Source organism: Pseudopodoces humilis, chromosome 6 (assembly GCF_049639895.1).
Source record: "Pseudopodoces humilis isolate 2021_Gansu_Grassland_sample_001 chromosome 6, ASM4963989v1, whole genome shotgun sequence".
NCBI lineage: Eukaryota > Metazoa > Chordata > Aves > Passeriformes > Paridae > Pseudopodoces > Pseudopodoces humilis.
Window position 1 is genome coordinate 9,246,362 of NC_142205.1, and position 22,118 is coordinate 9,268,479.

General features: G+C 36.6%; 1 protein-coding gene across 3 annotated transcripts in view; it reads left to right on the forward strand.

Moving 5' to 3' along the window:
* The window catches only part of HTT (huntingtin), a 79,839-nt gene that overhangs the window by 29,715 nt on the left and 28,006 nt on the right, over window positions 1-22,118 (forward strand). For all 3 annotated transcript variants that reach the window (XM_088057012.1, XM_005517876.3, XM_088057013.1), the window contains 20 exons: window positions 127-273; window positions 1,290-1,410; window positions 1,642-1,718; window positions 3,906-4,057; window positions 4,449-4,651; window positions 5,488-5,614; window positions 6,287-6,414; window positions 7,087-7,197; window positions 7,789-7,866; window positions 8,303-8,526; window positions 9,033-9,111; window positions 9,245-9,406; window positions 10,313-10,368; window positions 11,166-11,314; window positions 11,955-12,091; window positions 14,015-14,131; window positions 15,538-15,660; window positions 16,193-16,431; window positions 17,711-17,853; window positions 20,701-20,908. In XM_088057012.1, the coding sequence (XP_087913138.1) occupies window positions 127-273; window positions 1,290-1,410; window positions 1,642-1,718; window positions 3,906-4,057; window positions 4,449-4,651; window positions 5,488-5,614; window positions 6,287-6,414; window positions 7,087-7,197; window positions 7,789-7,866; window positions 8,303-8,526; window positions 9,033-9,111; window positions 9,245-9,406; window positions 10,313-10,368; window positions 11,166-11,314; window positions 11,955-12,091; window positions 14,015-14,131; window positions 15,538-15,660; window positions 16,193-16,431; window positions 17,711-17,853; window positions 20,701-20,908 (2,781 nt within the window). The remainder of the gene's footprint in view (window positions 1-126; window positions 274-1,289; window positions 1,411-1,641; window positions 1,719-3,905; window positions 4,058-4,448; window positions 4,652-5,487; window positions 5,615-6,286; window positions 6,415-7,086; window positions 7,198-7,788; window positions 7,867-8,302; window positions 8,527-9,032; window positions 9,112-9,244; window positions 9,407-10,312; window positions 10,369-11,165; window positions 11,315-11,954; window positions 12,092-14,014; window positions 14,132-15,537; window positions 15,661-16,192; window positions 16,432-17,710; window positions 17,854-20,700; window positions 20,909-22,118) is intronic.

Genomic DNA, 22,118 nt, shown 5'->3' on the forward strand with positions numbered 1-22,118 from the left:
TTTACAATTTGATGTGTGTAATTAGCATATGTAGCTTGCTGAACTGTATATTAAATGTCCTTTAAACTGGGTGTTAAATAATATCTGAATAATGATTTTTCTTTTTGACACTTAATTTTCTTTCAGGCTTGTTCCAAAGCTTTTTTATAACTGTGATCAAGGACAGGCTGACCCAGTTGTGGCAGTAGCACGAGACCAAAGCAGTGTCTACCTGAAACTCCTTATGCATGAAACGCAGCCCCCATCTCACTTTGCAGTGAGCACTATCACCAGGTGTGTTACATGTCTGGCTTTGCTTCAAAAGGGATGGAGACTCATATTTCACTTTGTAATGTCTGATATTGTAGTTGAATACTGCAAATCCACGTGTTTATGAATTCCTTTTCTAGTCTGTAGGAGCATCTGTAGTAGGCATAAGCTCCACAGAAACTGACTCATGTTCAGAGAGTATGCTGTGAGTTACTGATGATGTGCTCACACACTGAGAGTCCTTGTTTTGAGACAGTTTCTTCTCTCCATCCTGAAGTCCCCCTACTTGTCCATTAAATTATAAAATGGGATGCAGCTTTTCAAGCTAATTTTATGTATGTTACAGTTCTTCAGGTGTGTTGATCCAGATTTATAACTCTCCACATCCTATTTAATGATTGTAGTTGCAGAAGGATGTACTCCCTTTATAATTTAAAGATAAATTCTAGTTTTGATAGTGTGATCTTGTTGTATTTTTGCTGCAAGCTGTACTTCTTTTGTCTTATAGACAGTATGAGTTGTATATATTTATGGGGGTTGTTGGCTTCTATCAGTTTGTCATACAAGTTTTTAATTATATATCGTTTGGTAAATGATCTTGATCATGTCACTTAAGATACATACTACAGTATGGACCCAATAGAACTTTGTGGATCCAGTGTAATTCTGGATAGAAAATAAACTTTTTCTACGGCAATAATCCCAAGCTTGTGAGCATGCATGGATTGAGCAACAGCAAAGACTAACTTTAAATTGGTGGTCATTTCTCAAAGTATCTAGTTAGATATTGAAAGTTGATCTACTATTTATATTTTTATTTATAAATGAAATAGCAGTTACTAATACAACCCCAAAATATTATAGTATAAAATGGTGTTTAGACTATTCTCTGGTTTTGCATGTTACAAGCAGTCTGTGAAATATATAATAGTAATTTAAGCTTAAATACTTAAGTTTTTAAGTAATAAAATTAATAATTTTTGATTGGGATGGGAGTTTTAAAGTACGTGTTTTAGTGGGTGTAAATGTTTTTATTTCAGAACATACAGAGGTTACAATATCCTGCAAAGTCCAACAGATGTTACTATGGAAAACAACCTTTCAAGGGTTATTGCAGCAATTTCCCATGCACTGACAATATCCACTACAAGAGCACTTACGGTGAGTTTTCTTATATATGAGTTCCTTTGAGTTTTATTGCCTACAGTAGCTGACTTCTTCCTGTTTTACATGCTTGCTTTATTTTTTATGATTTTCTGACTATATTTGTATCTGTAGCTTTTGTACTTTGACAATGGCAGTAGTAATAGATTTAATTCTCACTCTTAAGATACCATATTGCTAACTCTTCCTTTGATGAAACTAATTCAATTCTTCATGTTTACTTTTAAGTTTGGCTGTTGTGAAGCTTTGTGTCTTCTCTCCACAACATTTCCAGTCTGCACCTGGAGTGTGGGATGGCACTGTGGGTATGTTCCCTCTTTTGTTAATCGAGCTTCTGAAAGTCATGTTTGTGGTACAGAAGTGGACCCAGGCATTGAAAGTCCTGGTTTAGGTATATGCTGTTAAGCTTATCTTAGAAGTTCTTTAAGAACTTCATGCAGAATACAGAAGACTATAACTTCAGGTTGTTGTCAGGGTATTAAGTGCCAGTATTTGTCATCCCTGGATCCACAGTGTCTATCACAGGGATTGGCTGCAACTGGTCTTACAGAAAGATAGATACAGTCAGCATCTGTGAAATATGATATAGGAGAAAATATTCCATGCTTTTGAAAGGATGTTTATCTTTGGGATATTGTATTTTGTAGTAGCTCTTTAAAGTTTGAACATTAAAATTTTCATCTTCGCTTTATGTCTGTGTTGAAAAATGGTGGGTCAAGGAAGCTGGTTCATCTTGGCTTCTATAATAGTGTCAGGTGCATTTAAATTGGTCTCATTTGGCACACTGAGTAGGAACAGGAAACTGAGTGTCTATAATACTTAAGTGTTAATATAGGTAATACATGATAGTCCCAAATTACTTTCATTCTGAAGAGTTTCTTCAGGATGAAAATGTACAGGTAGCAGCCTAAAAGCTTTGATTTTGCCTCTGATTATTTGTGCTGTGCCATGTGAGCAGTAAAAGTAGCTACTGGAGATGTGCACCTGTGCAGCTGTTCAGTTTTTAAATAGATTTATCATAATTTGTGTTGATTTTCTTTGTTGCAGTCATTGTGTCTGTTACACTAGTCAATTAGGAAGTTTTGTCTTGCTTTAAAACCAAAACCCAAACCCAAAAAAGCAAGCATCCCTCAGCTGCTTTTCTTGTGAGCAGGCCCTTGCTTCCCTTGCTGGCCCTAAGTGTGGTGTGCTCTGTATATGTAGTATAAAAAGTGTGGTCTATTGGTAACAAATGAAGTAATTCAGGATGTGAATAGTATTCAACCGGAAAATAAAATCAATATATCTTCTAGCTAGCGTAAAAATGTTGTTTTAAAGATGTGTCTAAGTGATCCAATGATATAGCCTTTGCCCTTTCCTCTGATTCCTTCTTCACAAATTTTTGGCTAGTTTTTATACTAATTTGAATTGTAATTTTATTTTTGTGGAATGATAGGGACATTTAATTGTTCTGAATAATAAGAACATAATAATGTGGATAGTAACATGAGAATTTTACCAATATACCTTCCTATCTTAGGTGTTGTTCTTATGATTAAGAGGTTACTGGAACTGCTGCATTCCAGCTCTGTACCACTTAATATGAATTAAGTCATGGATTTCTGACTGTATGTGAAGTAAATAGTAGTTACCTGTGAAAATACTTCACAAAAACCAAATAAAGGCACTATAATTAACCTCTGGAGCTTTAGCAAAATAATAGCTATACTTAGTGTCAATTTAATTTTCTGAAACTCCTGTATTTATATTAACTAGAGTAACTATATTAGATTATTTTAATTATTTAAAATTAAAAAATATTTTGAAAGATTTCCAGGCTTCCTTTATTTAGTGGTTATGTATGGTCTTTTCCTGAAAGAAACTGTAGTATTTAGGTCTTACAGATTTGAAGTGATGTGTGTAATTCACAGAGTATTCTGCCAAACATCTGGTGATCTCTGCTTAGTCTTACTTAAACTTGACTTCCATGGGAAAATCTGGTCTTATAATTATTGTCAAAGAAAATACAGAATGCAGCAGAAAATTGCCAACTTGCATAGTGTTCCCTCAAAAAATATAGAGGATTTGATGGAATGCAATTGTTTAATTAATTTCTTGTCACTTTAAAATTTACAATTTAAAATTTTGTTACATTGCAGTACTACAGCTAGTGTCTCCCATACCTGCCTTGCATATACACAAGACTTAAGATAGTTCAGGACTGTAGTGGTTAGCAAATAAATACAGAATTCTTCAGTTCATCAGTAGATGTCACTATACCCTTGATATTTGCTATTAAAGATAAGGTAATGGCTCTTAAAGAACCCAGAGTATTGTCAGGTCTCTGATGCAAAATGCTTTCTGAAGTTGTATTTGAGTGTTAAATGTGTATTTCTGTAGCAGTTTTCATTTCATTAGATTAGCTATCTGCTTGACTGTTGGCTTTCACAAGACTTTAAATTTGCCAAAAGGGTGAAAAAAAAAGTCATGATGTTCCAAAATTAAACTTCCAGTGTTTCCCAGCCAAGTTCTTCAGATGAAGCTCAGAAGGGCTGCACCATTGGTATGGCTGGCTTGGTCCTGTCTCTCCTTTCATCAGCGTGGTTCCCACTGGACCTCTCAGCACATCAGGATGCTTTGATTTTGGCTGGAAACTTGCTTGCAGGTAAGGCAGGAGAAGAAAAGCAGGATGGTCCTAATATTTTTACCATTAGGATTAGAAGGGCCATATCTGACTCTATTCTGATGGTAAGCCATGAGAAGCTTGCAAGATTAAGCAGAAGAAATAAAGAAGGAGCTTGCACCTAGGAGATTTGAAGACAAACTGCCTCTTTGTAGCTAAGTTGCAAATTTCCTCCAGTTGCCAAAGGCCATGCTTAGTACAGCCTGGGTACAAAGAACTCAATTTTTTTTGGTTTTGTTTTAAACTCTTTGGCTATTCCTGGCTTTGAAATTCTGATTGAATTTCTGGTCATATAGAGGTGATAACCATTTCTGCCCTCAAAATTTTCTGGTGCTTAATTCCAAGTTTTGTGTTCTATTTCCTGTAATTGCAGCAAGTGCTCCCAAGTGCTTAAAGAATCCCTGGTCTGCTGAAGAAGATGCAAACCAAGGTGCTGCAAAGCAGGAGGAACCCTGGCCAGCTCTGGCAGATCGAGCTCTTGTCACTTTAGTAGAACAGCTCTTTTCTCATCTTCTGAAGGTCATTAATATTTGTGCACATGTGATGGATGATGTTCCTCCTGGTCCAGCAGTAAAGGTATGTATTAAAAATTAAAAAAATAAAATGATGTGTCATAAATACTGTTGTACTATAGACCTCTTCACGTTTTAGACTTGATACAGGTGTCTAATTCCTTGATAGTGACTCTGCTCTGTGTAGTAAAGCAAGTACCATGAAAACAAAATGCATCTTTTTCTTCGCATAACAGGTTTTTCTTCGGTTCTGCAGTGTTTAAAATATTACCCTAAATTTTGAGTCTTTATTCCTGCTGACTTCACTTGAAACATTAATTCAGTGAGGGGTATATAGAATACTGGGGGTATTGGATTGCATACTCTGGGAAATGTGTTGACTTCTGGGTTGGTTGTCTGGTTGTAATGCACTGAGCTCCTTTTGGAGCTAAAAATAATTCTTGTATCTTCTGAATATCCTGTAAAATATTTTGACTTCTGAAATAGCTTATATGAGGTACTTCCAGGTTTGGGGGGGTTTGAGATTTTTTTTTGCGGCATATACATTAAGAGACTTATTTAGAAACTGTAAGACAAGATTGTTAAGATTAGTAATTTGTTCATATTTTAAAAATGTTTGAATTTCATTTTGACACTCCTTTATCTGGAATCAAAAGGAACTGTAGTCATTGAACTCTAATTTCATCTCGTTGGCCTATGCTGAAGTTGAAAATAAAGTAGGGAATATTTTGAACTATTTCCTTTTGCACAGGAAATTCATGTCCTGAACCTGGAACATTTCAATCTAACTGACAATCAAATGAAGGGGTGTTTAAACAATAGAAGAACATGGTTGTATTTGTGTAGAAGAAGAAAAACTACTTGTGCTTACAAAACTAATAAAGCTTCTTTTAATTCTAGGCAGCATTACCTTCTCTCACAAACCCACCTTCTCTTAGTCCAATTCGGAGAAAGGGGAAAGAGAGGGAGTCTGTGGAACAGGCATCTGTGCCCATGAGCCCTAAAAAGAGTGGTGAAGCAAGTCCAGGTAGGCACATCACTCCTGTTAACTCTTCTATCTACCTGCCCCCACACCATGTGGTTATGACAGAGAGAGAAGAAATAAAACTGAGTAATCTTTCTGGAGTTTCAGTTCAAGAGGCTGGCAGGGTATTGCATTGGTGGAAAGGCAGCTGTGGGTGGTGGCTTCTTTACTGTTTCGGTTTTTATTAGCTATAAGCTGAAAATTAACTGTACTTTTCAGAACCAAAGCACTGCTGAATCTTTTTCCTCACTTCTTCGGAATCTACTCAGCTATTGACTAAAGTAATTTTTGCATGAATGCTACTTAAAAGAAATATGAAAGTTGCTTTCCAGCTTTTGGCAGGAGTGACTTATATTGCTTTTGAAAATTAGATTCTGAATCTTGAAACCTTTTCTTACCTTAGTAATGAATGAAGGAAACACTTGTTAAATCAGTTTTGTAAATTGTACACCTACTTTAGTACTGGGCCCTCTGAGTTAATTTCTCTCACCATAGCAGGCTGGATCATTGGAATGCTGTTCATTTTCCAGTTGTGCACTGTGTGTTTCTGCATTTTGGATTATACATGGATTGAAAAAACCATGCTGTTTAATAATGCAGATGTGGTAAATTATGTTATGTGTCATGACCAACCTAGAAAACACATATTGTGCTAATCTATGATATTCTTTTAAGCTTCTAGGCAAACTGATGCTACAGGACCTGTTCCAACAAGTAAATCATCTTCAGTAGGAAGCTTTTATCATCTTCCATCATACCTGAAGTTATATGATGTCTTGAAAGCAACCCATGCCAATTATAAGGTACTGCATGATATTGTTTGATTGGACTGCAATGGGCTTAGATAATGACTTGGTTTCTTTCAAGCAGGCTCTGCCTCTGTCAGCTCACTTGTTTACCTGTGTAAACAGTTTATACACACAAAAAAAGAATTTAAAGAAAGATCACAACTACCACCAATAAAAACAAAAACTGGCCAAACAAGAACCCATGATAGGCATTGTCACCCTGTTGTTTCTCTGCTGTCATTGTTGCTGGTACCAAATGACTCTTTGCTGGCTTGACAATGCTGAGTAAATCCCAAGGCTGTTCTCTCTGCACTGTATTCCAGGATGGGGAAGCTTTTAGTTGAGGTGACAGAGAATGCATTCCCTAGAGAGTTGGTCACCTGATATGTACACTTCAAGGACTGTGCTCTTATTACACCTACTGTGTTTATCAGAAATGCATCATCTGACTCTATTCCTTGTCAGTGTCCTAGGCCTTCCTCAAGCAAGAAGATCCCTATTTTTTCTTAGTCAAAATGGAGTCCTGCCTTTCCAGCAATGCATAAGGCAGTCTAAGCTGTCAGTGTGAAATACACTGAAATTTTATACCAATGATCATTTTGTGTCAATACTCACTTCTTCCAGAAAATTGTATCTCCTTGTCAAGTAACTGTTAAGAGAAAACATGGTTTTATTTTCTGGGAACAGGTTACTTTGGATCTCCAGAACACTAATGAGAAGTTTGGATGTTTCTTACGGTCTGCCTTAGATGTTCTCTCTCAAATCTTGGAACTTGCTACTCTTCAGGACATTGGAAAGGTATAATCCTTGTTTGTTTTTTCTTTTATAGTTAACTTGTCCTGTATCCCTGGTCCTTACTGGGAGAAAACGCATATCAGTGATTTCAAAATTGCTACTCTTCCAAGGGGCAGTAGTCCTAGAAGTGTTGTGCTTCCATAAAGTTGAATAATGTGCTAAAGCAAATTCTCCAGGTTACATTTGCTGCTGTTGAAAACTGGAATAATTTTTTACTTTTCAAGTTTCATGTGGGGATTTTTATTCCCAGCCAAATGGTTTGCCCTCAGTCATTCCCTATATTCATATTTAAATATACAAAATATCAGAAGACCTATTGCCCCCCTCCCTCTCCTGTGTCTTGATACTTTTTCTCTTTGACTGTGGTGTTAGACATTATAGTATTTTAAGATCAGGAGGAAAATGTTGAATTTTATATTTTTTTAATTCCATGATTTCCCTTAATTTAGTGTAATTTTACTTAGTACAAAAACCTGTGCTACTGACCAGTTTTCACTGTAATGTTTTCTACAATAAAGATATAATATGAAAAAATATATAAAAATATCGTAAAGAAAAACACAATTTAATGCACTTGTTTTTCTGATCTTCTAGTGTGTAGAAGAAATTTTGGGATATCTAAAATCATGTTTCAACAGAGAGCCAACAATGGCAACAGTTTGTGTACAGCAGGTAAGGAGTTATTTTTTTGTGTTATGTGAGTGTTAATCCTGATTCCTTTGGCCATGCTCTTAAGGGAAGTGGGATGTAGAAACATTGGCCCAAGTGGAGCAAACAGCATATTTTCTTTCATTTTCATTACTTGTTCTGTAACTTGATACTATCTGAATGATGTAGTTTCCTCTTGAACTGCTTCCAATTCACAGAACTATTTTAGCTAATGTTCAGAAAATTTCCTACCTTACCAAAAATGTTCTTTAGCTTGTTAACTGCATCAAAAAACCCTGGAAAGCAAAGAACTGACTGCCTTAATGATGGATTTCTTGCAGACTTCCAGTTAAAATATTTAGGTTTAAGTCCTCAAAGATGAATTATGGTGAGAGAAAAGTCAAGGGTTTTTTCCTGAAATGTTAACTTTTCTTCTTTTCCTTCCAATTTTCTTCTCTAGTTATTGAAAACATTGTTTGGGACAAACCTGGCTTCTCAGTACGAGGGCTTGTCTTCAAACCCCAACAAAGCTCAAGGCAAAGCTCAGCGCTTGGGTTCCTCCAATCTGAGGCCTGGTCTCTACCACTATTGCTTCATGGCACCGTACACACACTTCACACAGGCCCTTGCCGATGCCAGTCTGAGGAACATGGTTCAGGCTGAGCAGGAGCATGATGCTTCAGGGTAACTTCCTTCCTACACCATACTGTTAACTCTAACTAGAGTCTGTTCTTAGTGTTTTTCATAAATGTGACTATCACTGGGGTGCTGTGTGACTTGAAAATGCAGACCTAAGCAGAGTAACTTGTCTTGGTGAGGACATCCCGAATGAAGTTATCATTAGCTTGTTTTCTAAAGCAAAGTTAAGTCATTAAAATGGGTATCATTGAAGTTTTTTAAATGAATAATAGTTTTAAATGCTTGTATTCAAAAGTATATTATTAATTTATAAATACAGAAAATAGTCAATATGATAAAGAAAAGGGAGAAGGATAACTAAGCAAAGACTAGAAAATCTCTGGTCAGTGTATTGTAGGTTGTCTCTGCTCTTTGGTTTTACTAAGATTCTTGAAGCAGTCAAGTAGATAAGGAGAAGTTGGTGTTGGCACAGTGAAGTGTATCTAAGGACAATATATTTGTTGTATTTTTTTTTAACGTGTGTGGGTCTTTTTGTATTTTTTTTGTAACAGATGGTTTGATGTGCTGCAGAAAGTTTCTACACAGCTGAAAACTAGCATTTCCAGTGCAGCAAAACATCGTGCTGATAAGGTACTTGTATCTGTGTTCTCATGAAAGAGCTGTACCTTAGACTTAAAACGTTTTTCCTCCTTTTAAAACTAATTTGGCTTTGAATCAGAGATGTGTTCAGATGTTAGATTACTTTAAAATCTCTCTATTACAGAATGCTATTCACAATCACATTCGTTTATTTGAACCCCTTGTCATAAAAGCATTGAAACAATACACAACAACAACGTCAGTACAGCTGCAGAGACAAGTTCTAGACTTGCTTGCTCAACTGGTTCAGCTGCGAGTTAACTACTGTCTTCTGGATTCTGATCAGGTTGGTACCTCACCACATCTGCAAATTGTCATACAGCAATCTCACCAACAGGCTCAATTAACATCTGCAGCAAAAAATATTTCCAGCAGTCCATTCATTGTACTGTAAGTGAAAGCAAAGACTTAAAGGAGGGTGGGACTCAGTTTCCTGCCCTCCAGCTACAAATAGCTTCATACTTCTGGGGTTTTTGCATATAAATGACTTTCTGAGTTCTGCTACGACTATTTAAGAACTGCTCATGAGATTGACTTTAGGAATAAAATGATGGGGACAATACAGTCAGTTTTATTAAATAAAACTTCATTTACCAATGGAAATACCTTCTTCCATACTGAGAGTATGGACTTCCTTATGACTGATAATGATCATGGTTGACAACTATTGTTTGATGTTAATGGCAGTGAGGGGAGCTACTGGCAAATACAGTAGTCTGTGTAGTTGTCCATAGAAGCAGTGAATTTGTAACATAAAATTTAAGTGGTTTACTTAGAAGTGTTTTATTTGCTACAGTTATCTCCAGGTTTATAACCAAATGTGACTTGCAATACTTAAGTTTTCTGTAAGTTCTTAAAGAGATAATTCTTTTAAATGGATAAGTGCTTTGGATTTTATCTCAGTTTAGATTTTTGGCTGATTCTTAACTTCTTCACTGTAATAACTCAAATATTGTATTCCATGAGTGAAAGATGAAGTTATACTTAAAAATATACAGACTACAGGTTAAATGTAGCATAAGTTCATGCAAGCTGGAATAAGCTTCAGCAGGTTTCTCCATCTTCTGTTACTGCAGAGGGAACATTTCATAATGCAGTGCAAATGATTTTCAATGCCTGTCTATAACTGTCAAAATGGTTTCAAATGGAAATTAATGTCTCTGTTCTGATGCACACTTTATTCTCTCTTTAGGTGTTTATTGGATTTGTGCTAAAGCAGTTTGAATACATTGAAGTAGGACAGTTCAGGTATGAAATTGGCAAAGATCCTTTGAACAATGAGGGTTTGCAACTGTCTTATTCTGAAAGACAGATTAGTGATGTGTCACAAGTAGTGATTAGATTTGCTGGTTATTTCTGCCTTATCAGAAAAGGGAGAGTTCTCTTCTGGGCAATGTGCTCATTTATTCTCTGGCTCCAGTGGTAACACTTTCAGATGTTTTAGGTTCCATGTGACTGAAGAAGTCAGGAAGTGACATGGAAAATAATAATAATAATCTGCCACTGTTTTGTTTCTCCATTTTGGTATTGCAAATTCAGTTCTTTTGGGACACCCTGCCAAAGCTGTGTTTCCAGAAATCAGCATTTCATTGCTAGATGCAATTGCTTAAGGGAGAGCTACTTCTTCATATTGTGGATTCACAGTGAATCCATGCACGCTCTTCTCACCTGGTACACATTGTATAGGACCTAGTAGATCATAAGCAAAGCAGTGAAGTTTTTAATGTCAGTTATTTCTGGTTTTTCTCACACTTGAGTTTTAATGAAGAGAGAAGTTGTTCTTTTTTTTCTGTGGATCTTCTACAGAAATAATCTAATGTGCATTAGACAGTATGTTATATTAGTAACTGCAATGGGCAAAGCTTGAAAGAAGTCCCTGGGAAAAAATGCCCATTGTACAGAACAGGGCACAAAAATTACAGAAGTATTGTGTGAAATCAGAACAACATATTATTAAAAAAAAACTTGACTGTAAAAAGATGAGTTTTACTGAATTAAGCTGTGCAAGTCAAATTTGACACTTTAATTTTTTGTTTTGTTTTCAGGGAGTCTGAAGCAATTATTCCTAATATATTCTTTTTCCTGGTGTTGCTGTCTTATGAGCGATATCATTCCAAACAAATAATTGGAATTCCCAAGATCATTCAGCTGTGTGATGGTATCATGGCCAGTGGGAGGAAAGCTGTTACACATGGTAATTCTTAAAAAAAAAAAAAAAAAAAGGAAAGAAAGAAAGAAACTCAACACTTACTAGTAGTAGTTCAGCAATAAATCCAGTGTTGACTACTAAGCTATAGAAAACTGGTATCATACTGTGTGTTCCAGAAGACACTAACTTTTAAGATGTGAAATACTTCTCACTTAATTCCTTCAGGAAATTTATTATATCATATTAACACTGCTGCTCCACATTTTGCATTGTTCATAATTGCAACAAAGGTTTTATTTGAAACTTTATTCAGTAATAAGTTCACAACTTATTAGTATGTGCAAGGCTTTGATCTTAAGTTTTGGTTCATTTCCATTTCCTTCTGCTTTCAGACTCTAAGTAGAAACATCTCTCTCATACTTTCCAGTGATTCTGCTGAGAAATACTTTATTACAATTTCTTTTTTTAGCTCTCTGAGCAAATTTGCCCATAATATAAAATTTCTAGAAGTAAAAAAATAGCCATCATTATGCATGATAAATATGGGGTTTGTGGGGTTTTAGATATGGGTAAAACCTTTAATGAGGTAGAACCCAATTTACTTTTAGTAACTGAATTTTTATTTCAAGAAATCACTGTTCAGGAGTGATTTGTCTCATACCAAAACAAATACATCTCATTTCAGCAATACCAGCTCTGCAACCCATTGTTCATGACCTCTTTGTGTTAAGAGGAACAAATAAAGCTGATGCTGGCAAAGAACTGGAAACTCAGAAGGAAGTTGTAGTGTCAATGCTGCTGAGACTTATCCAGTACCATCAGGTAGGAGAGGATGAAAGGTCCCTCTTTCTGGTCTGTGAAAGGGTAACATTGCTGTGACTGCTAAAAGTGCTTCAGGCAATATTGATGATTTTCTATACAAAACTGGGATAGCTGGACTCTGTGTGATATCTTCCCTTATAGAGGGAGTATGCAAAGATTTTTAAGGTTGTGGGAAAGGTTCTGCACTACAAATTAGTATTTCAGGTGAAGTAACATATCTGTAGAATTTTTTAGTCAAGCCTAGAAGACAAAGGACTAGAAAGCTCCAGTTAGGATCATGATCTTGGCTGTATTGCAGACAATAAACAGAAGGCTGGTGGAAGAATGGGGGTAAAATAGAAAAAGAGACAAGTTTAAAATTAGGAAAGATGCTGCATGGAGATGATTTAGGTATTACTGTACAGTAACTGTATCTTAAATAACATTTAGTTGAACAAGGTAATGACACTGGTAATTAGGTATTTTTTATGACTTTCTACTTTGACCCAGACTTTACGAGTTTGGAAAACATGTTTCTGCTTTGTAGGAGTGTAACAATGACTTTCATCAATACACTTTGTTTTAAAGAAAAACATAAAAGTAATTTTAAGAGAAGTGTCATGATCAACATGGGATCTTACTGCTTATTCAGGTGCTTAACAAACCTAATGTGCCTTTCTTTCATAATGTGAAAATGCAATTCTAGTGTATGCTAATGTAAGCACTGTATTTTCTGAAAAAAGTCAGTACATCTTGTCAAAATAATTTGTTAGAACTGCGTGTTCAGATTGGGGTAATTTTGTGTATCCACATTTTCTTTTGAATTTGTAGTTTTATAATCATAAAATGACTAATATAACTATATGAAATGACACTCTGTAGACATATGATGTGAAATAGTGAATAACTTTGTGTTACATAAGGTACTGCAATTGCTGGCAGATCCCCTTCTGACACACTTAACCTATTAAAGACCACCCATGCACTGCTCTTCCCACACCATCCCATTTGTAGTTCTTATTCTGCCCTGTTCTGCTGGTGCAATATGTATAAACCATTCCTGGGCTGTTCTTTTTTTCCCTGGCTGTGGTTTAGATGGTCTGCAGTGGTTTCCCTGGACATTTGAGAAGTTCCAAGAGCTGCTGCCTTCAAATTTTTCTGTTACAACTGGAGCTGCCACCCATGGAGCTCCAGAGTTGTCTTTCAGCCTTGAATCGCTCCTATCTTTTCCCTCATGAGAAAATCTTTTGGGAAGGAAGTAATGTAGAGGGAATAGAGGGAAAGTCCCTCTCCCTAATCTGAACTACCTGAACTTCCTTTAAAAGTGCTTGCTTGCTGTGTCTCTTGTCTGCCTGTCCTTCAAAGCATGGTCTCTATAACCCTCAAACCTAGGACAGATACAGCTACCAGAAGTGCTCCTTGCTTGGTGTGCTCCATTATGTTGTGTCTTAAAACTTTAATATGAAAGTGACATGTGTCAGGTGAATGAGCCCCATAAAAATGTCTGGTTTGTTTCCTTGACCAAATTTAAAATTTATTAGAGCTAGAGTCAAGACAGTGTATACATATGGAAAATTGCTCTTTCTTCCTCCCTCCCCTTTTCGTTGAATAAGTGGTGTGGTATTTAGATTTATGATTCTTTTTCCAGTTGTTTGAATAGTCCTTTAACAAATACCATTTAAAAAGCAAATTTTTTTTTTCTAGTTTATAAAAGTAACTGGAAAATTCTTTAAAAAACACTACCAAAAAACTCGTAACTAAGAACAGGCTTTTAACCTGAAAATAGGGTTTTAAAAATGTGTGATTTCTCATGTGGGGTTTTTTTCCCCCTTTTGTCTTTCTGGTAGATGGTTGAAATGAATGTTTTTTCCTACTGTGGAATTACTTGAATGTTTTCTGTTAGTATGGGTGTTCACTTAGTTTTTTTTTTCTCCTTTTCCTCAGGTGCTAGAAATGTTCATCTTGGTACTGCAGCAGTGTCATAAAGAAAATGAAGACAAATGGAAGAGATTGTCCCGGCAAATAGCTGACATCATTCTCCCAATGCTTGCAAAACAACAGGTGGTTATATGATTGTTTTAGTTCTACAAACACCTTAAATAATTGCTGTAATGTATATATCAGTAGTATTGATTCTTCCTTTTGAGTATTTGATTTTTCCTTTTTTTCATATGAAGGCAAATTTTCTTAAAATTGTGGTTGCCATATCTGGAAAAAAACAATTGCTTCAAGAAATTAAGTCTTTGAAGTGATGAAGTCAATTTTTAAGTGCATGAAGTATATGCAGTAAGACTGTCTGCAGAGGAAATTAATTCTGTTTCTCTTAGATACATCATTATATCAGAACACTTACTAAATGGTGTGAAGGTTGTTCCATGTTCCTAGAACATCAGACTTATTTTTTTTGTGGCTACAGTGGGTCTGATTCCAGACCAGATTACTCAAAGCCACATCCAACCTGGCCTTGAGCACTCCCAGGAATGGGACAGCCATACCTTGTCTGGCAGCCTGTTCCAGTGCCCCACCACCCTCACAGTAAAAAACTTCTTCCTAATATAAATCCACCCTCTTTCAGTGTGAAGCCATTTCACCTTGTCCTTTCACTACCTGCCTGTGCAAAATATCCCTCTCCAGCTGTCTTGTAGCTCCTTTATGTACTGGAAGGTGATGTTAAGAGCCTTCTCCAGGCTGAACAACCCCAGCTCTCCCAGCTTGTCTCCACAGCAGAAGTGCTCTAGCCCCAGATATTCTTTGCTACATGATGGCAGTTTCCCAATCCTGTGAGGAGATCTCATGGCTGGGGAGACTGGCCAGGATCAGACAACAGTTTTAGAGCAGAGCTAAAATGCTGATAAAGTGAAATTGTTTTGCTTTGTGTGACTGCACAATATCATTGTCCAAATTATTTGAGCAGGATAGGGCCATCTAGATTTTGCAATCCAGTCCTTTGCTTTTTGTAGTTTATTGCTTAATGATTTATCTAAAAAACTGTTCAAGTAAGCTGCCCTACCTCTGTTGCATGTATACCACTGTAGCTGTTCACTTTTCTGATGATTAGGATTCTTTTCTCCTAGTTACCTGCTTAAGTTTAATCGTGACCAGCACTGCAATCTATAAATAAACCTGGTAGGATGTGCAGGGAGGAGAAAAATCTCTAAATTTTATGACAAGTCAATCTTCTGGTCTTGTTCTCTGAATAAGGCCTATTTATCCAAATGAAATGTGTGTAGATTTCATATGACAGATTTTTGTCCATGCTCTCAAAACTCATGTCTAGGAAGGCCTGCAATGAAACTTAAATTTATCTTTCATAGCTTTTTTTTCATTGCTCTGAATTTTGTACTGTAAAGAACAGCTTTATTACGCACAGATTGTTTTAGAAGTATTTAAAATATGGAGTGTTAATTTTGTGTTGAGGTTTCCTTTAGTGGACAATTAGAAATTAGTTTTGTGTTTTTCTTTCACAGATGCATATAGACTCTCATGATGCTTTGGGAGTATTGAACACTTTGTTTGAGATTTTGGCCCCTTCATCTCTTCGCCCTGTGGACATGCTTTTAAGGAGTATGTTTGTTACTCCTAAAACAATGGTAAGCTACTGTTTTCAAAGAAGAGATAATCTGGTATCTTGCATGTAAAACAAAAGAGAATGTGTTTCTCTCTAATAATTTGCTAAGTGATGTTAAAGTACCAGCAGCAGAATTTGGGAACAAACTGGCTAGTATTAATGGGATTTACCAACTGGGAGCACTTGATACAGTAGTGTTCTGCTTATTAATTACTTTCCTTCATTTTGTGTGCTGAGGATCAGGAATGTGAAGGAAGGTGCTGTTACAATAAAATAGAACGCAGTTTAGTAGGTAAATGACATTTTTCTTATGCAAGTATTAGTATTGTTTTTATAGCTGAGAGATTGTTGACCAGTGAATATGAGCTTGACAGTTACTGCAGGAATAGCAGTTTTAAGATCTATTCTTAAAATTTATTTCTGGTTTGCTTCATTCTCAAAAGGGTCTGATTTTTTTTCAAGTTAATGAAAATGCTAATTTTTTAATGCCTCTCTATGTTGTGTAATTTAACTTCCAATGTATTCAATCCTCTGTGTTTCTATGTTTGTGTTAGGCATCAGTGAGCACTGTCCAGCTGTGGATTTCTGGAATTTTAGCTATCCTACGAGTTCTGATTTCACAGTCAACAGAAGACATCGTTCTATCCCGTATACAAGAGCTTTCCTTCTCACCATATTTGATTTCATGTCAAGCAATCAACAGACTGAGATGTGGAGAAAATAATGGGTCCACACCAGAGGATCGCACTGAGGTCAAACAGGTGAAATACCCACCTGAAGAGACATTTTCCAGGTACACTTTCTTTTGAGTGACTTGGGGAAAGGTAAAGAGTTCTGAAAAAATCACAAATACATTGGGCAATATTTAACATCTATAAAACTTGTCTGAATGGAATCAAGTCTGTTAATAAGTTGATGTGGGACAAGTGTGTGTGGAGAAAGGAATATTGAGATGGACAGAGATTGAAGTTGTGCAGATTTTAGTAGGACTTTGAATTGTTCTGGTACCTCTTCTCAAGCCATGTGAAGGACCTAATAGAGCTGTTAAAATGGGTGAATCCAGGACTTCGTAAAATCAGGTCCAGAAACTTCACTGCTTTCCTTCCTTTCTGTGTGGGGACTGAATGATGAAGCATCCCTTTAAGTGGAAGCCCAGGTTCTGTATTTGAAACTTGGCAGCAGTGGGATTCAGATCTATTAAGTTAGGTCCAGCTTTGTCTAGTTGGCTTCCCATGTTGATGTCCTTGGACAGTGACAAACTTCAGGCAAAAGAAGCATGGAGAGATGGCAGCAGTGTTACATTGACATAGTGTTCATCATTAAGGCATTATGTTTTAATGTAGTTGGAAGCATTTGAAATGGCTGTTTGTTTAAGAAAATAACATTTTATTCAGGTAGGAATAGAATACTGTTTCATGTCATTCAGCTCATTCTGAGTCTTGTGGGTAGAGGGAAGAGGGTTTTCTGGACACCCAGATTGTGACCTTACGTCCAACAGCAGTGATGTAAGTAACGGAGTAATGGTTATGGCCAGGAGCAAGGATGGCTTTCCTAAAATGCCCTCTTTTGGTGCTTCTTTTGACACCACACATTGTCTCATTTTGATATGAGTTTTGATAAAGAACCTGTGTAGTAGAGTGTGGATAGATGAGGTGAGGTAAACAGGTGAATTACTGTGACTTGCTGAATTACCCCTGCTCAGCTGAGCTGTGTTAACTGTCACAGATTGTTTTTAGTTTGATTTATCTCAATTGCTTTTAGCAAATCACTATAAAGACACCACAGCATTCTGAATATTTGCTTTGTAAGTGAGCTGGGCCAGCATATGAATGCTACTGTGACTGTAGCTGATGAGAGATAATGTAGATTTAATATGTAAAGTGCTTGTGATCATAGAGCATCCTATTTGTTTTAGGTTAACCTGTTCTGTAGCATTTAATTTAGTATGTTATTTAGTATGAATGGACAAGAGCTTCATATTTTATTTTTCAAACCAAAGTTTCATAGCCTAACCTCATATTTTCCTGAAAGACTGATAGTTTTTCTATTAATTTATATGTGTTTCTTTCAAGATTCTTACTACAACTGGTTGGCATTCTACTGGAAGACATTGTTACCAAGCAATTAAAAGTGGACATGAATGAGCAGCAACACACCTTCTACTGCCAGGAGCTGGGCACGCTGCTTATGTGCTTAATACATATCTTCAAATCAGGTAATACTTGAAATGTCACCCATATTGTAGCATGCAGTGGTAGGGTGGTTTTAAGTTCCAAGACAACTCATAAATGCATTGAACTACTGAGAAGGAACATGTAAGTGCTGAAGATGTTGTATCTTACTCCATGTAGAGATCTTACCAACATGGTGCTCATGCATGCAGGGCACATTTTGCACATTTCTTTTGTCCTTTTGCAGAAATATATAAGTAGTGACTCTTCATGTCGCCTCTTTACTGTCTAAAATTTTTCACTACAAAAACCACAAAGCATTCCAAGTCTCTAGCTATATTTCTCATGTTTTGTCTCAATTTGGAGGTTGATTGGTATGTCTAGCTTAAAATAGTGAGTCAGACTTATGACAAGGAAGGTTCTTGGGTTGTGCTATAATTAATAAAAATATATAAAACAAACAAGTGTAAAAGCCCCCAACAAACAAAAAACTAAGCAACCAAAACCAAAAAAACACCCCAGAAAACTAGGAAAGGTAGCACTTTCCCTGCTAGCTGGTCTTGAGTTCCTTTCTTTAGGTTTGGAAATTTTCCCTTAGGTTACTTCTGCTGGCTACCTAATATCTACCCTTTTAGTAATTCCTTAGTCCATAGCTTAAGTCCTTAGTCTTATTTTCTGAATAGTAGTTCTATCTTGCCTTTCTTTTATTCGTTCTTTGCTATGACTGCCCTTTTTGCTTTCTGATTTTCAGCTTGCAGCTGAAATGCAACTTTGATTTACTTACTCATAGTTGACTACAATTTAAAAGGTCTTGGCACAAGTCCCTGGCTCTTCATGGGCTTCCTTGCAGACATGGGATAAGGAACTCTGACTTCTGTTGCCTTGGTCTGTAGAATGGGAGTCCTCCAAACCTTGGTGCAGACTCCCAGGAGTATGTGTGAAGAAGCACAAAAATAATCTTTGTTTTAGGTGTGCTTTAGGGCCCAGAGCTCTGGACAGACACAGTGACAGTTCTCTTCCTATGTGTCTGTTACAGTAGTAATTTTAAAATGTTTTTATACTATCTTATTATATAAAATTATGTAATTATTATAGTATATATTTTAATTATTTATTAATTTATGTTTAGGTGAAATATTTGAATCAAATATTATAACAAATAACTTACACCAGAATGTTTTGGCATAAAGTGATTAAATGGTGTCAAGCCAAGAGTGATGAAATCAGAAAACGAAGCTTAGTGATTGAAATTGGGGCAGTGGGTTCTTCCACAGTGGGAGCTGGGGATAATTGAAAGGAAGGCTCAGCTAGTTCTGCTGCTGTGTCTGGCTTCCAGGCTGCACTGGGAGTCTTGCTGGGAATTATGTAGAAATTCTCATGCAAAATCGAAATTAAATATTCAAATAATCATGCAGAGCATTGGGATATGTAGATTAGATGTTCTCTAGAAATTAGTGTAATGTAAAACTACAAATAACTTCAGGTACATTATTACCACTAGTACCTGTATGGTGTAACAGCGTTAAAGAAAAGTTGTTCAGACACCTGGGATGTATTTTCATGTCATAACATATTTATTTAGGTTGAGGATTAACTAACTGCCTGAATTTGTAATACTTTTCTTTTGTTCAGTTAGAGTCTCCATAATTATGTTCTCTTTAAGTTACATTCTCCTAACTATGGGTGTAGCTTACAGCGATTTGTGTCTGGAAACACAGGCTGTATTCTGTCATTTCTAGCCACTGTTCTACTTGGATGTTTTGTCTTCTCACTTGTTGCAGTTTTTTTTCCAAATGTGAGCACTGCTGACTCCTGTGTTTCCAGCTCTAGGAAGCTACTAGATTTTAAGCGAACATTCTTGATGTGTTCCTTTGAAGTTAGAAATAAAAGGCATGGACAAAGTAAAAAGATGAGCATGCAATGGGTTTTATGACTGTAGGAAGTCACTAGGTGGTGTAGTTTCTGCAAATGCAGGGAGCTGGAATGGGGCTAGCACTGCTTTGCTAAGAAGTGGAACCAGAGATTTGAGTCTCAGCTATTTTTCCCATTATTTGCTATTTACATTGTGTATTTGTCAGTCCTGGGGGCAGCTTAAATTGGTCCACATGGCTGTGGAATTTACAGCTGCATTCTTCTGTATGTCTGGCAAGGAAAGCAAGTAACACTGCAGGTTTCCTTCATTATTCTGATTAGCTCTTGGTTTCTGACTGAACTGACTTGAGTGAAGAAAGTTTTTGCCCACTGGTCTTGTCTTCTCACAGAAACTCAGAAAGCGCTATGCCTTTAGACAGCTTTCCTTGTTTCCTCACCATTTTCTAATTTCTGTTTTTCCCAACCTTTGTTTTGGCATACAAACACAGAACCAGCAAATTGGAAAGCAAAATTCTGCATTTTGCTGGGTGTTCTCTTTTCAGGGTAATGGCAGAAATACCTAAATTTTGCACTCTAGAAATTGGATGAAAGAGAGTAAATTTAGTTTCAATTACGTGTATTTGGAAAGCCATCCTCTGAAGTAGGATACTTGGAGGTGTTCTTCTGTAACATGCAGAGTAGTAGTTACCTCATGGTTCTTAATTAGACCATCTGTATTTTAATTTATAAACAAACAAACTTACCCTGGTCCACAGGAGACAGTCTTAAATTTAATGACTGTTTTCATGTATCACATTAATGAGACTTGTCACAAAACCTATCTAAATGTTATTTATTGAGTCTGAGATCTGATAATTTCTGGTTTACATACTGCCCTTGGGCAAACTTCATCCCTTGCCTTAAATTTGTAAAACTGCTTAGAATTTACCTTTCTTGCAGGGTTTCTACCCTGAATAATTTTAAAGCATCAGAATTCAGACTAGAACTTTGTTACTCTGACATGGTTTTATTGTTTTCAGGGATGTTTAGAAGAATCACAGCTGCAGCCACCAGACTTTTTACAGGAGATGGATCTGATGGTAGTTTCTATACACTTGAAAGTCTGAGTGACCTTGTTCAGTCCATGATTCCCACTCATCCTTCTTTAGTTCTTCTCTGGTGTCACATCTTGCTTCTTGTCAATTACACTAACTACAACTGGTGGTCAGAAGTGCATCAAACCCCAAAGTAAGTTTTGGTTTTGTTCCCTAGTAGTGTGTTTCATATATTTTCTAAAATCATATTGAAACAATCCAGCTGCTTTCTGCCAGCCCATTGAATGGTTCTGCTTGGATTACGAAGTGTAGTTCTGCCTTTACTTTGTGTGTACATATTGTCTGTTCTAATATTGGTGTGACTTCCAGACTAAGGCAATGTGTCCTGCACTCAGTTGCTCCTCAGAACTGCCAGGTAATCTCTCTACTTCTAAGGCAAGGAAACTTCATCTGTCTACTACTTTTTATTAAAACTATGAAAATAACTATAGCCAAATAGTCAGTGTTTCATGTTTATATGGAGACCTCATATTTCACTTTCTAGGAAATAACCAGCCAGTGGAGATGATGGACACTGTTGTATTTGTGACAATACAATCTGATCATATAACTGTAGCTGTAGCTACAGGATTATCTGTTCTCAGTGGGTCTGTTGCTAAATGCTGTTAAAACATGGTATTAGCACCATGCTGGTTCATTAGCATCGAGCACTGTAATAACCTCACTTAACACTAGTTGTCTGAAATTTGGAGATTAGTTCTGAAATGAATATTCTCTTGGTCTGAAGTTAGTTTATCCCACCTGTCAGGCATTGGAATGATTTGTCCTCAGTGGATAAGGAAGGGACCTCCTGTGAGGATGGGTATTCTTCTGTGTTAGCTGTAGAGGGAGGTGAACAAACTACTTGAGAGACATTTCTGGTGCTTGTGCAACGAGTGTTGGGCAGTCTTGTCTTGCTCTACAACTGAAGTGCATCAATACTTTCACAAATGTGAGATTCTTGCTTCAGTTCAACCTTACATATTGAAAATATATAATTCTAATTTGTGGAAATAGGAATTACCAGGATTATGAGCAAAGCAGGGCTTTGGAAAAGGCTGTCTAGGGAAAGGTGGAATCACCATCCCTGTAAGTGTTGAAAATGGCACTAGTGTGTGGATGTGGCACTTCAGCATATGGTGTAGTGATGAGCCATGATGTGGTGTTAGGTTAAAGGTTGAATTTGATGATCTTACAGGCAAATTTGATGATTCTATGAACTAAAACAGCAGTAATTTTTTTTTATATTCTTTACCAGTACCATTATTTTTCTGGGTTGGCCATCACTTTTAATCTGACACTAGACTAAGTTCTCAAGAACACTGGTTTGGTTTGAGAAGAAAATACAGTAGTAGGTTTTGAGA